General features: G+C 40.6%; 1 protein-coding gene across 1 annotated transcript; it reads right to left on the reverse strand.

Annotated features, from left to right (window-relative positions):
• Positions 1-7,340: 7,340 nt before the first annotated feature.
• Positions 7,341-13,008, reverse strand: NDUFS5 (NADH:ubiquinone oxidoreductase subunit S5). Its single transcript, XM_049617443.1, has 3 exons — positions 12,905-13,008; positions 11,189-11,406; positions 7,341-7,568 (listed from the first exon to the last, which is right to left on the reverse strand). Exons 2-3 carry the CDS (start codon positions 11,402-11,404, stop codon positions 7,464-7,466), a joined length of 321 nt encoding a protein of 106 aa, XP_049473400.1. The 5' UTR covers positions 11,405-11,406; positions 12,905-13,008; the 3' UTR covers positions 7,341-7,463.
• Positions 13,009-13,849: the final 841 nt, after the last annotated feature.

Consider the following 13,849-nt stretch of genomic DNA (forward strand, 5'->3'; position numbering starts at 1 on the left):
TGGGTAACTGATACTCCTTTTTTCTCTAATCTGTTTTCTCTCTGCCTTAGTTTTTACTGATCTGTTTTCACATCCACTGATTCTTTTACAGCATCCAACCTGTTAAGTCCATTCAACGCATTTATTTCAGACATTCTATTTTTCAGTTCTGTAATTTTCATGTTTATAATATTTATTTATAATAGTTCTGGTGACTTTTTCTCCTTGAGTATGGGTCACATTTTCTCACTTCTTTGCATGCCTTACAATTTGATACTATATATCAGATATTGTACATAAAAGAATAAAGTATAATAAGAAACCATAAAAAGAGAAATCAAGCATAAGAATAAAATATAATACTTGTTTTTTAGAAACCCTTTTCTCCGAGAGCCTGGGTGCTGCAGTCGGTTAAGCAAGTACACTTGATCTTGGCTCACGTCATGATCTCTCCATTTGTGGGCTCGAGCCCCCCATTGGGCTGTGAGCTGAGCCAGCTTGGAATTCTGTCTCCTCTTCTCTCTGCCCCTCCCCCACGTGTGCGCATGCACGCCTCTCTCAAAACAAATAAACTAAAACAATTTTTTAAGAAACCCTTTCCTCTAACCATTAGAGGGGTTATCATTCAGATTCGTCTTAGAGTAGGGTTGGGGGTGTGTTATGGCTTTAATTAAATTGGTTTCACCTGTGATTCACCCACCTCCCAACCTTCCTGGGTGTTGTCTATCAGATCTTGTCAGAATTTGAGCTGGGAAGAATTTGATTTGGATGCACTTCTAGACATTCTTGGTTCACCTTTGGAGTCAACTGACAGGGTCCCAGAATGTAATCACCCCAAGAATGTGCACAGCTACATTATTTATGCTTATCAGCCCCTTCTCAACGCTGTCTCCTCAGCAAAATATGGGGGCAGGCAGAATTGTTGAACCAGGCAATTTGTTGCATTTGAAGTTCTTCCAGATTCCAAAATGTCTTCCCAAACAGTCATCTTAGACCCACTTGATTTCCCCTCAACCCTGCAATGTCTCCCTCTCTATGGCAGGCCTACCCATACCCACACCAGGAGCCCACCCCCCCAGACTGGAAGCTGATCAGATTTGTTACCTATATATTTTTTCTGGAGTTCAATTCAACGCTTCCTCACATATACCATTTTCTATCAGTCCCATGGAAAACTATGAATTCTTTTGTCCAGGTTTTTCTTATCACATTAGCAACAGTCTCTCAAAGTCATCTATACAGTCAGAAGTGAAAGTCTAGGGGCGCCCAGGTGGCTCAGTTGGTCAAGCATCCGACTTTGGCTCAGGTCATGATCTCACGGTTTGTGAGTTCAAGCCCTGCATCGGGCTCTGTGCTGACAGCTCAGGGCCTGGAGCCTGCTTCAGATTCTGTGTCTCTCCATCTCTCGGCCCCTCCTCTGCTCATGCTCTGTGTCTGTCTCTCAATAATAAATAAACGTTAAAAAAAAAAAAAAAGTGAAAGTCTAGATTTAGATTCAAATCCTGCTTCTAATACGTAGATGTTTGATACCAATGAAGTTACTTCACTCTTCTAAGCCTGTTTCCTAAGATGTAAAATGAGGCAACTTTGATGTATTTGCTATTCAGTGGGCCTTCTTTGTTACAAGTGACAAAAATCCAACTGGCATTGGCTTAAGGAAAAAGAAATTTATTTACTCATACAACTTCCAAGTCCAGGGACAGGGCTAGGTTTTCGGGGTTTTTTTAATGTTTGAGTGAGAGAGCATGTGAGAGTCGGGGTGGGGGCGCAGGGAGAGAGGGGGACAGAGACTACAAAACGGGTCCTGTGCTGACAGCAGTGAGCCCGATATGGAGCTCAGGCTCACAAACCGTGGGATCATGACCTGAGCCAAAGTCGGACGCTTAACAGACTGAGTCCCCCTAGGCGCCCAGGACAGGACTAGTTTTATAAAGGACTTGAGGAAGAAGCTCATGTTACCAGACAGCAGTTTTTCTCTCTCAAATTGGCTGTTCCTTTTCATCTATTGAAAATATACCTTTATATTTCTCCTCTTAGTAGCACAGTTGCTTAATCAAATGAATAAAACATGTCTACAGCACCTATAAACTTAAACCTCCTCCACATTAAATCAGAGGAAACATCATTCCTCTCTTCTAATATTCCAAGCAAGTTTCAATCATTGGCTCCAACTGGGTCATGTTCATGATTTGGAACATTCTTGAAAATACAGTAAGGGAAGAAAGCAAAATGCAGAAATCATGTACATAATTTGCTACCATTTTTGTTTAAAAAAGGGCAAAGAAAATGTGTGTTATGTATGTATAGGCACAGAGTATTTCTAGGATATTCAAAATACTGGTTGCCTCTGGTAGGATTACTACTATATGACTGGGAGAGATTTTTCATTACATATCTTTTCTATCTTTTGAATTTTAAACCGCATCAATCACCTATTCAAAAAAATTACATTACATTACATTACATTACATTACATTACATTACATTACATTACATTAAATGGGTTGCCAAAGCACTCAGTGGTTTCCCTTGTGTGTTGTGTTGCAGCAGTCAGGGTTAAAGAGCACAGGCCAAAGGAGTTAAGGAGTCTTGCCTAGCAGAGTGTAGGGAAGGAAGAGGCAAGCGCAACAAATAATGCTGTTTTGAAGGAGCAAGTAACTTGCTCTCTGAGTGTTTAATCATCAGTTACAAAGAACCTCACAGCTTTGTCCCTCCTGCCTCCCAAACCCAGTTCTGCACCTAGTTGGCCAAAAAGATACAGTCCTATTTGTTCTTATTCAAACTGCCTAAAGGAGGGGTGTCTTGGAGCTGATTCCTTCCTTTTAACAGTTCATTAAAATTTTTTTTTTTCTCAAAAAAGCAATATAGGGACAAAATTGACCAAATATAAAGGCAAAAGGCAAGGTTGCTTTGTGCCAGGGCTATTTATGGGTATCATATCACCTAAATGAAGGCTTCCGATATTCTATAAAGATATCAAGGCAATGCTTTCCAGCAAACACAATGCAGTGTTCTCTACAACTCATTTTTTACCTTTAGGCAAACACAATCTACTGGAATTTGGTTTCCTTTCATACAACAACCAAGAGCTCAGGAATAAGAGATCTTTGAATGAAAGGGAGGTACTTACTTTAAGCCTTGATTAATATTCTGCTTTCCTCTCTGGCACTTCCAATTTGCCTGACTTTCCAAAAACATGTATGCACTGAATCCCATTTTGGACTTTAAAAACTCAGAAAAGCTTCTGTGCACGGAGCACAGAAAAACAACCTGACACAGGACACGGCATGGGATCTTGCTGGAAGGACTCTAGCTTGTTTCTCCATTGTGACTGACTGGTGATTAGTTTAAGAAACTGCTGCTTGGCTAAAGATCTGCCCTGTAACACAAAGAATAAGCAGGACCTTGCTCAAATGCCAAATCCTTTTTTCCCAATTTTGGGACTAGAATGCAATCTACTTTCTCTTTTGAGGAGAACCTTATATTCAAGCCCTACAACTGATATTTTTTAACTCAAAATGCTACAAGATTAATAATGAACAATACAAAAAGGAGATTAACAAAACCAATTCCACTTAAAGTAATATTAAAACAAACAAACAAACAAACAAAAACATCCTTTGGGCACCCGGCTGGCTCAGTTGGTAGACCATGCAGCTCTATCTCTAGGTTGTAAGTTCAAGCCCCACACTGGGTATAGAAATTACAAACAAACAAACTTTTTTTAAAAGTTGAAAACTTGGGGCGCCTGGGTGGCTCAGTCGGTTAAGCGGCCGACTTTGGCTCAGGTCATGATCTCACGGTCCGTGAGTTCGAGCCCCGCGTCAGGCTCTGTGCTGACGGCTCAGAGCCTGGAGACTGTTTCGGATTCTGTGTCTCCCTCTCTCTGACCCTCCCCTGTTCATGCTCTGTTTCTCCCTGTCTCAAAAATAAATAAAAATGTTAAAAAAATTTTTTAAATAAATAAATAAACAAAAATTGAAAACTTGACAGCTGCATTTGTTAAAAAACAAAAAACAAAACCACCAAACTTAGGAATTAACTTAGCCAAGGAGGTGAAAGACTTGTACAGTGAAAATTATAAAACACTGCTGAGAGAAATTAAAGACATAAATACAAAAAGATATCCTATGTTCATGGATTGAAAGATTTATTGTTGTCAATATTACCCAAAGCAAGCTATAGATTTAATGCAATCACAATAAAAATCCCAGTTTTTCTGCAGAAATAGAAAAACTCATCCTAAAATTCATACAGAATCTCAAGGGATCCTGAATAGCCAAAACAATCCTGAAAAACAAGAATAAAAGCTACAAGACTCCCACTTCCTGATTTTAAAACTTACTACAAAGCTGCAGCAATCAAAACAGTGTGGTAGTGGCATATAAAGGCAGACATACGGGCAGAATTGAACAGAATCCAGAAATAAACCCTTGCACATACAACCAAATGACTTCTGACAAGGGTGTCAAGACCATTCACTAAGGAAGAGTCTCCAACAAATGGTGCTGGAAAATCTGGATACCCACATGCAAAAGAATGAAATTGGACCCTTACATAACACCATCTACAAAAATTAACTCAGAAAGGATCCATGACCTAAAGGTTAAGACTTAAAAACTATAAAATTTAAAAGAAAATATGGTGGGCGGGGGGGAATACCTGGATGGCTCAGTTGTAGAGCATGCGACTCTTGATCTCAGGATTTTAAGTTCACGCCCCACGTTGGTTGTAGTGTTTACTCAAAAATCTTTGGGGTACCTGGGTGGCTCTGTTGGTGGAGCGTCTGACTCTTGATTTCAGCTCAGATCATGATCCCAGGGTCATGGGATCAAGCCCTGCATTGGACTCTGTGCTGACAACATGGGCCTGCTTGGGATTCTCTCTCTTTCCCTTTCTCTGCCCCTCCCCTGCTCGTGCGCTCTCTGTTTCTCTCTCTCTCAAAAATAAATAAACTTAAAAATAAAATAAAGTAAAATTTTTAAGGGCCAGCTCAGTCGGTGGAGAGTGCAACTCTTGATCTCAGAGTTGTGAGTCTGAGCCCCACATTGGGGGTGTAGAGATTAAAAAATAAAAATAAGTAAAATCTTTTTAAAAAATAAAATACAATCTTTAAAAGAAAACATAAGAAAACATAGGGGGAAAGCTTCACAACAGTGGATCTAAAATGATTACCTGGATAGGACATCAAAGGCAACAAACAAAAAATAAACAAATTAGACATCATGAAAAATTTAAAATTTGGTGCACCAAAAGGCATTATCAGCAGAATAAAAAGGCAACCTACAAAATGATAATATCTGGAAATCATGTATCTAGTAAGGAATCAGTATCCCAAATATACAGAGAACTCCTAAAACTCAGCAAAAGATAACTCAAAAAATGGGCAAAGGACTTGAATAGACATTTATCCAAAGATGCACAAATGGCCAATAAGCATGTGAAAAGAATCGCTTCTCGGCCTTTTGGCTAAGATCAAGTGTAATAAGCATGTGAAAAGATGCAACATCACTAATCACACAGAAATGCAAATCAAAACTACAGTGAGATACTACCTCATATCTATTAGATAGCTACTAACAACAAAAAAGGATACGAAGAGACTGGAACCATTATGCACTGTTGGTGGGAATGTAAAAATGGTGCAGCTGCTATGGAAAATTGTATGGCAGCCTCAAACTATTAGAAATAGAATTACCTTATAATCTGGCAATTCCACTTCTGGGAATATATTTTTAAAAAAATGAAAACAGGGTCTTAAAGAGACATCTGTACACCCATATTCATAACAGTATTATTCACAAAAGCTAAAAGATGGAAGCAACTGATGTGCCCACTGACAGATAAGCAAAAGGTGGTACAGACACCGTGGAATATTATTCGGCCTTAAAAAGAAAGAAATTCTTCAATATGCTACATGGGTGAGCCTGGAGAATGGTATGCTAAGTGAAATAAACCAATCATAAAAAGATGAATACTATATGATTCCACTTATATGAAGCAGAATAACCCAACCATAGAGACGGAAAGTAGAACAGTGGTTGCCAATGGCTTGGGGGAAGGAGTAGGGAATTACTGTTTAATGGACATAGAGCTTCAGTTTTGCAGGACGGATGGTGGTCATGGCTTGTACAACATGAAAACAACATCAATGAACTGTGTACTTAAAAGTGGTTAAGATGGTACTTTACCACACACACACACACAAAAAGTTGGAAAAAATTCTAAAGGACATCTACATTAATTTTTTCGGTTCATACCTCCCTTCTACACCTGGATTTTTCTCTTTTAAAAATATTTATTTATTTAGAGGGAGAGAGAAAAAGCATGCACGAGCCCAAGCAGGGGAAGAGCAGGAGAGAGGCAAAGAGAGAATCCCAAGCAGACTCTGCGTTGTCAGCACGGAGCCTAATGCAGGGCTCAATCTCACAAATTGTGAGATTGTGACCGAGCCAAAATCAAGAATCAGATGCTCAGTCAACTGAGCCACCCAGGTGCACCTGATTTTTTTTTTAATGTTTATTTATTTTAAATGTTTATTTTAAATGTTTATTGAGACAGAAACGGTGTGAGTTGGGGAGGTGCAGAGAGAGAGGGACAGCAGATCCGAAGCAGGCTCTGTGCTGACAAGAGAGCCCGATGTGGGGCTCAAACTCACAAATGGTGAGATCATGACCTAAGTTCAACTGAGCCACCCAGACACCCCGGAATTTTTCTCTTAAAAGCCATTTCTAAACATGTCAATTAGAAGTACTAATATACCAGGGGTGCCGGGGTGGCTCAGTAGGTTAAGCATCCGACTTCGGCTCAGGTCATGATCTCACAGTTCGTGAATTACAGCCCTGCACTGGGCTCTGTGCTGACAGCTTGGAGCCTGGAGCCTGCTTTGGATTCTGTGTCTCCCTCTCTCTCTGCTCCTCCCCCACTCATGCTCTCTCTCTCAAAAATAAATAGACATTAAAAAAAAATTTTAAGTTCTAATATACCGGTGATGTAAGATAGTAAATTGAAACAATGGTATTGCTTCTTCAAAATTATCTGAAGTTCTCATTTTCTTAGCCTTTAAGTTAGATTTCACAGGCCTGAGAGTAAACACAACCACTCTCTCTACTGACTCCCCCTCCCAGCTCCAGTCTGTGTTGTGTGGAAAAAAAAAACCAGAATGAAAGCAGTAAAGAATACTGCAACTTCTTAAACCAGTTAACATATTTAAAGTAGCTTATACGTAGTAAAAGCATCATTAAAAGCTGCTTATTACTACCTAGATGCTATTTTTAAGGCATAGCTAGAGGCATTTTTCCTAACTTAAAAAATAGGTTGCAATTTCATTATAGACAAGTATGATCCAAGAGAAAATAGAATAAATAGGATAGAGCAATCCTTTATTTTTAGACACTTTCACAAAGAAGTTTTCAGCAAATGGACTTTCCGGCGGAGAAGAGAAAACATGAAAATCAGCCTGCAGCCATCAGCAGCAGCTCTGCTCAGGGCCTAGGGTCCTCCTTGCCCAAGTGGTGAGGCGGGGGTGTGTACTTCCCTTCCTTTATCAGTTTATCCCGCTGCCTCCTGATGTCACTCAGACGTTTCATCTGTCAAAGGAAAGAAGTATTTAAACTAGGGGGAAATGCACACCATAAAGTTGAGGGCTAGAGAAAGAGACTGAAAATTGGTTTCATTTTTAAAACATGGAAGCTTTTCATCTTAGAGAGCCTTGGAGATGAAACCCTTCTTTAAAGAAATAACTTGAAATCACTTCCCAAGCTTTAACCAAATTTCTGGTGTGAATAATAATATCTCCTTTAAAAATAATTAAAATGTTCCTGTTGGATACAGGAATACAGGTATTTACAAAAACAATAATAAAACGCAGATCACAAATCTAAGAGGCATATTTGTGCATACTTAAATCCTTAAAATATTGAAAGATGAGATCAGCTCACAGCTGATACACTCCTGACCTATGTGAAATTGGTACTGCTGCTGGTGACTGTTCACTGGGTGTGAATGAAGCAGAAATAGCCGATACAAGGTTTCTCGTTACCACACCGAAATAAAGATCTGATACCTTCTCCGCTAATAGTCACTACCAAGCCCTGAGTTCTGCCTCTTCCTCTCAGGTAGGACACTGGTTGCTTCCTAACCAAAGAAAGCCATGCTATACAAGACCGTATAAAAGCTGTAATTCACATGGATTCTTTGACACAGAAAATACACTCACTGATCCTGACTGCATTACTCCCCTGCTCAAAACCCAATGGCTTCTCATCTTACTGAGAAAACAGCTGAATCTTTCCTTATAATGCCTTACTAGGCCTACCTCTGACCTTATGTCTTAATGCTTTCCCTCACTCTCGCTGCTCCAGCTCAGGGACCTTTGCACTTGCTCTTTCCTCTAATCGGAATATTCTTCCCTCACATCCACATGGCTCACTTTCTTGAAGTCTCAAAGGTCTCGTATCATTGAGGTCTTCTGTGACCACCCTCTTCCAAAGAGCATCCACTTAGGTCCCACAGTGTTTTCTTTCTTTCTACCTTTATCTTCCCCACTGTACTGATCAACACCTGACACTATTGTTTTTTTTTTTAACTTGTTTGTTAATTTTCTGACACCCCATATAAGCTCCTTTAGAGCAGGAACTTTTTGCTGTTTTGCTTATCGTATATTCCTAGCACCTACAATAGTGCTTCAATAAATAATTTTTTGGTAAGTTTTCACAAAGGTATGAAAAATTAGTATATTCAGTTAAAGACTCCATTAACCTTAAAGAATCAGTCAGGGTTTAACTTCAGCAGAAATAACTCTAGGTGTCCTAAATACTGACATAAACATTAGCATTTTGGGGGGACAAAACATGAGACTCTTAAATACAGAGAACAAACTGAGAGTTGCTGGAAGGGCTGTGGGTGGGGGGGATGGGCTAAATGGGGAAGGGGCATTAAGGAGGATACTTGTTGGGATGAGCATTGGGTGTTACATGTAGGGGATGAATCACTGGATTCTACTTGTGAAATCATTATTGCACTGTATGCTAACTAACTTGGATGTAAATGAAAAAGTAATAATAATAACAAATAAAGAAACAGAAATAAATTTAAAAACAAAAAAATTAGCATTTTAAAAAGATTGCATTTGTTTTTTAATTCCGGTATAGTTAACAAAAAGACTGTATTCTTTTTTTTTTTTTTTTTTAATGTTTATTTATTCTTGAGACAGAGACAGAGCGTGAATAGGGGAGGGGCAGAGGGAGAGGGAGACACAGAATCTGAAACAGGCTCCAGGCTCTAAGCTGTCAGCACAGAGCCCGACGCGGTGCTCGAACCCACGAACCGTGAGATCATGACCTGAGCTGAAGTCAAGATGCTTAACTGACTGAGCCACCCAGGCGCCCCAAAAGACTGTATTCTTAACATTTCTGTATTAAAAAACCTCTCAACAGAGGACTAGTCATGATTGAGCTATCACAACAACTAATGTCCAACCTTTCTCTGAGTATAACAACTTAGTGTTGTGGATGCAAGCACAGGCTCTGGAGCCAGCATTGCCAGGTTCAAATCCCAGTTCCACCACTTACCAGCTATATGACCTTAGGCAATGACCTTGATTTTTTGGTCTTGCCCCAAGTTTTTAATTGTATAGTGGAAAAATTACAGTAATGTATCTCACAGAATTATTGTGTGAAATAAATCCACTATTACACACTAAGAACTTAGAACAGTGCTTGATTCTAATTCCCTGATTCACTAGCATCTTCACTTAGGGCTAAGTATTTAGTCGTTTAGGGTGACATCTAAAATAGTAATGGATCTATTTACAAATTCATAGGATGAGTAAGTGACCTGAGAGCAACTCTTTAATATCTCCAGATAAGGAAACCAAGACCAAAAAGGGAAGTGACTTGCCCAAAGTCACAAAACTAGTGATGGCAGAACCAGTATCAAAACCCAGCTCTCAGGGCTCCTGGGTGGCTCAGTTGGTTAAGCATCTGAACTGATTTTGGCTCAGGTCATGATCTCACAGTTTGTGAGATCGAGCCCCACAGCAAGCTCCATGCTGTTATCTCCTTGCTGGTTGGGATTCTCGCTCTCCCTCTCTCTAGCGCTCTCAAAATAGATAAATAAACAAAAAAAGAAAAAAATTAAAAAAACAAAAACAAAAACAACCCAGTTCTCCTAACTCTCAATCCAATGTTCTTCCACCTCACCACACTGCCTTCTTTTGGTGTAAACTTTACATGTAGAGTAGTCTTAATCTGAGCAATGAATAACTGGGGCCCACAAGAAGAGAAGTTAAGACATATTGTGAACTAAACAGCTGGTAGGTGGCTAACCACGACCCATTCACTGTCCCTCAGTAATATTACAATATCACTCATTTAATCATCGATATCCCCACAGTGAGCAATACAAAATTAATACCTGATACCCTCTAATTCCTTCCAAGTTTGGAATAGCAAATGTTAGAAGATAGGAAATTAAAATTTTTTTGATACAGACTTTAACTAAAAATCTAAACCGCCTTCCTGAACTCCAAGGAGTTGGGAGTCATAAAAACGTTTCTATTTGTTTTATCTGGAGCACAGAAATAGGCAAAATAACAGGCCACACCCAAAGATTTCTTCTCTAAGGGAGAATAGAGGCCTATATGTGATGGAGCTCATGCAACTCTTGAGGAGGTAGACATCATGCTGTCAACATCCTTTCCCCCTGCCTCTTTGGTCAGACTCACCTAAAGCAATCTCATTAACACCTCCATCTTGCCCAGAGTAGAAATTAATCCAGAGATTCTTATATCACATTCAGTGTAACAGACCTGTAGGGTTTTACCTTCTTCTCCAATGAGGGTTCAATGCATTTGAAACATTTTCATCCAGAGATGTTCACGGACAAACAACCAAGGCTGGTTGATAACTTCTGCTTTATAACCTACTGCAAAAATGGGAATACGTACACACGTGCGATTTCTACCCTGGTGGCTACAGGAGGGTACAATGCTAAGGAAAACATGTCAGAAGACGAGGAAGAACCCTGAGGAACAAGAGACACCCCCCCTCAGATCGGAAGGCAATTAACTTCCTTGACATGGTACCTACACAGAGAAAGTGTTTTCACCACAAAAGTTTTGCCAATTCACAACGACCAATTAAACACACTTAAAGGTAGCCCCAAGAAAGAAAGAAATAATTCACATCCCATTTCCACCACTCCTCACCGTTTTCTGCCGAAGCAGACATTCTACGAAATCATCATATTCTATCTTGCACTCTTTCTCTGCACGGATACCACCAATTCCATGCGCACATTCTATCCATTCTTTTTCAAAAGCATGGCATCGACCTGGAATCTTGTGAGGCTGCTCAGCACTTTGGATTGTCATCCACTGATCTAAGTTAAGGCCCAGCCTTTTCTGCACATCAAAGAAAGGCATGGCTGAAATGGAAGATAAAAAAGAAAGAATGCCATAAAAGTGCAACCAAATGAGAAATTTCTAGGAAAAATGAGAGTTAATTATGACAAATATCCCTTTAGAAAGCTATGTTACACTATTCTCCCAACATAGTCTCATTAATTTTTTTCATTTGACAGGTTCTTCCAGTTTATAGTAGATGAGCAATATCTTTGTTTTCATAAAACTCGGGGGAAAAAAACCACTAGAACTAAAAAGCAATGCATAAAAATCAACTCTGTATTGATAAGGTCATTTTAATCAAAAAGAGTGTTTATGTTTTGACTCAAGAATCCCAATTCTTTAAGACAGGTCTGAAGAAATTAGAAATTAGCTGAAAAAGAACAAAAAAGCCCAAGCACAAAAACGTCTTTTTTTTTTTTTTTTTACATTTTTCTATCTGTAGCAACTGAGATGACAATTCTGTGACATCATCCTGAATCTGATGTCCCTCATCTGTGTTCACACAGCATCTCAACTTTCCATAAGAGTACTTTACTTTTCATGCCCCTGTAATGGATTATTAACTTGAATGTCTCCCATATTGCAAAATGAGCGCTGTGAGGGCAGGGATCAAGCAGGGGCTCAGTAACTGTTGAAAAAAAATGAAATTCAAACAACTTAAGTGTGCAACAGGGAAATGGATAATTAAATCCAGTAAGTACCCGCTTATTAGAATATGACAGACAACAGGAAAAACGGATAATATACACAGAACATATATTTTAATGTTAAATGATAAAGGGTCTACGGTGTCAAAGAAAAACTGCAAAAGATTGGAAGGAAGCACAAAAAATGCCAATAAAGATTTACAGGTGAATTTCAATTTTATGTTTCCTATCCATTCTTTCATTCTATCCAGTACCGTTCCAGATACTGGAATGGTTAGGGTAAAGCAGCAGCTGCAACGTAAGCACTAGATTGGAGACACGAAAGGAACTGGGAACCCAAAGAACAAGAGGGTAAGAGCTGGAAGGAGGAAGCACCAACTCTGCCTAGGAGACTGGAAAATGCCTTTAAGATGGGTTGAGTTTTGCCAAGTGAAGGTCAGTGGACAGAGTATTCCAGTAAGGCACAGCACGAGTTACAGCCGGAGGTGTTGGGTATGCCCTGGGGGACACCGAGCACCCAGGAGTGGCTGAAGCGCGGAGCTCAGAGAGCATGTCGGGACGAAGAACGAAAAGGCGCTGGAGGGTGGCGCGGCCGTTATCACTCAGGGCCTTGAAAACCAGGGTAAGGTGGGTGGACTTAGGGTTAAGAAACAGAAGGCCAAAGCATTAGTCCGGCAGAAATCCGAGAGAAACGCGGTCTACAGACTTCGGTGACCCTGCCTGTGGGCGTAGGGGCCTGGGAACGCAGAAAACACGTTCAGAGTTCGGGCCTGGGACAACACACACCCAGGAAAGCAAGAGGAAATTCGTTTAAGAAATCTCGGAATAAATCTCTTTGCCTAAACTACCCGCAGACAAACGCAGCACCTACCGTCCCGCTGAGATGCCCTTGTCTCCTCGCTGACCGCCGCTACCGGATGAGCTGAGAGCGACGCAGAGGCCTGCCGCAAAGGACGCCCGCAGTGCGACTCTTGCAGCGCGACTGCGAGGCCCGACCTTCTCTCTGCAGTTGCTCCCGGAAACCATAGAAACCAAGCCCCTGGGTCTGCGCCTGCGCGGTCGTGGGCCTCAGCCTCTGATGATACGGACCAGGCATAAAGTGACCCTCTCTAGATGACCGCTTTAGACACTGCCTGGCGGTTAGTGTGTTCCTGCTGCCTGCTCAGCCCTGTGACTAACACCCTCACGACAGCTCGGATTGGTGAGGGACTTGACCAAGGCCACAGTAGAGAAAAAGCAGTGCCTTCCCTACCCCCATCCCCGCCGGTAGTAGTTAAGGCCTTGAGCTGTGGATTAACGCTGGGTGGATTCAAATTCTAGCTTCACCATTTCGGTGCGACTCTAAGAAAGTGCCTTAACCTTGCAGTGCCTCAGTTTTCTTATCTTAAGATAAAAATACCTTGGGGAGCCTGGTCCTCAGTCGGTAAAGCAAAAGACTGCGTCTCAGGTCATGATCTTACAGTTAACGAGTTCCAGTCCTGCGTCTGTCCTGACAGCTCAGAGCCTGAAGCCTGCTTCGGATTCTCTCTCTCTCTCTCTCTCTCTCTCTCTCTCTCTCTCTCTCTCTCTTTCTGCCGCTCCCCACTCACACTTTGTCTCTCTCTGTCTCAAATAAATAAATAAACATTAAAGGTCAGCCCTTAAAAATAAATAAATAAATATATCATCTTAAAAGATAAAAGTACCTACAGCCTAGGGTTCCTTTGGGGATTGAGTTAAGTGTAAAACAATGAGGCGGTTCCAGGCACATGGAAAGCTCTCCAAGGCAATCACAGTTCTTTGTTATTTTGTTATTTTGTTTTTAGTTTTTATTTAA

The sequence above is a fragment of the Panthera uncia genome (genome assembly GCF_023721935.1).
Source record: "Panthera uncia isolate 11264 chromosome C1 unlocalized genomic scaffold, Puncia_PCG_1.0 HiC_scaffold_4, whole genome shotgun sequence".
Taxonomy (NCBI): Eukaryota; Metazoa; Chordata; class Mammalia; order Carnivora; family Felidae; genus Panthera; species Panthera uncia.

Bases quoted from the DNA above. Each gene is read 5' to 3' on its own strand.
- NDUFS5 (XM_049617443.1), bottom strand. From the start codon at position 11,404: ATGCCTTTCTTTGATGTGCAGAAAAGGCTGGGCCTTAACTTAGATCAG. The intron at 7,569-11,188 runs GTGAGGAGTGGT...TTCCTTTGACAG, and splicing joins GTCTGCTTCGGCAGAAAACG to ATGAAACGTCTGAGTGACAT.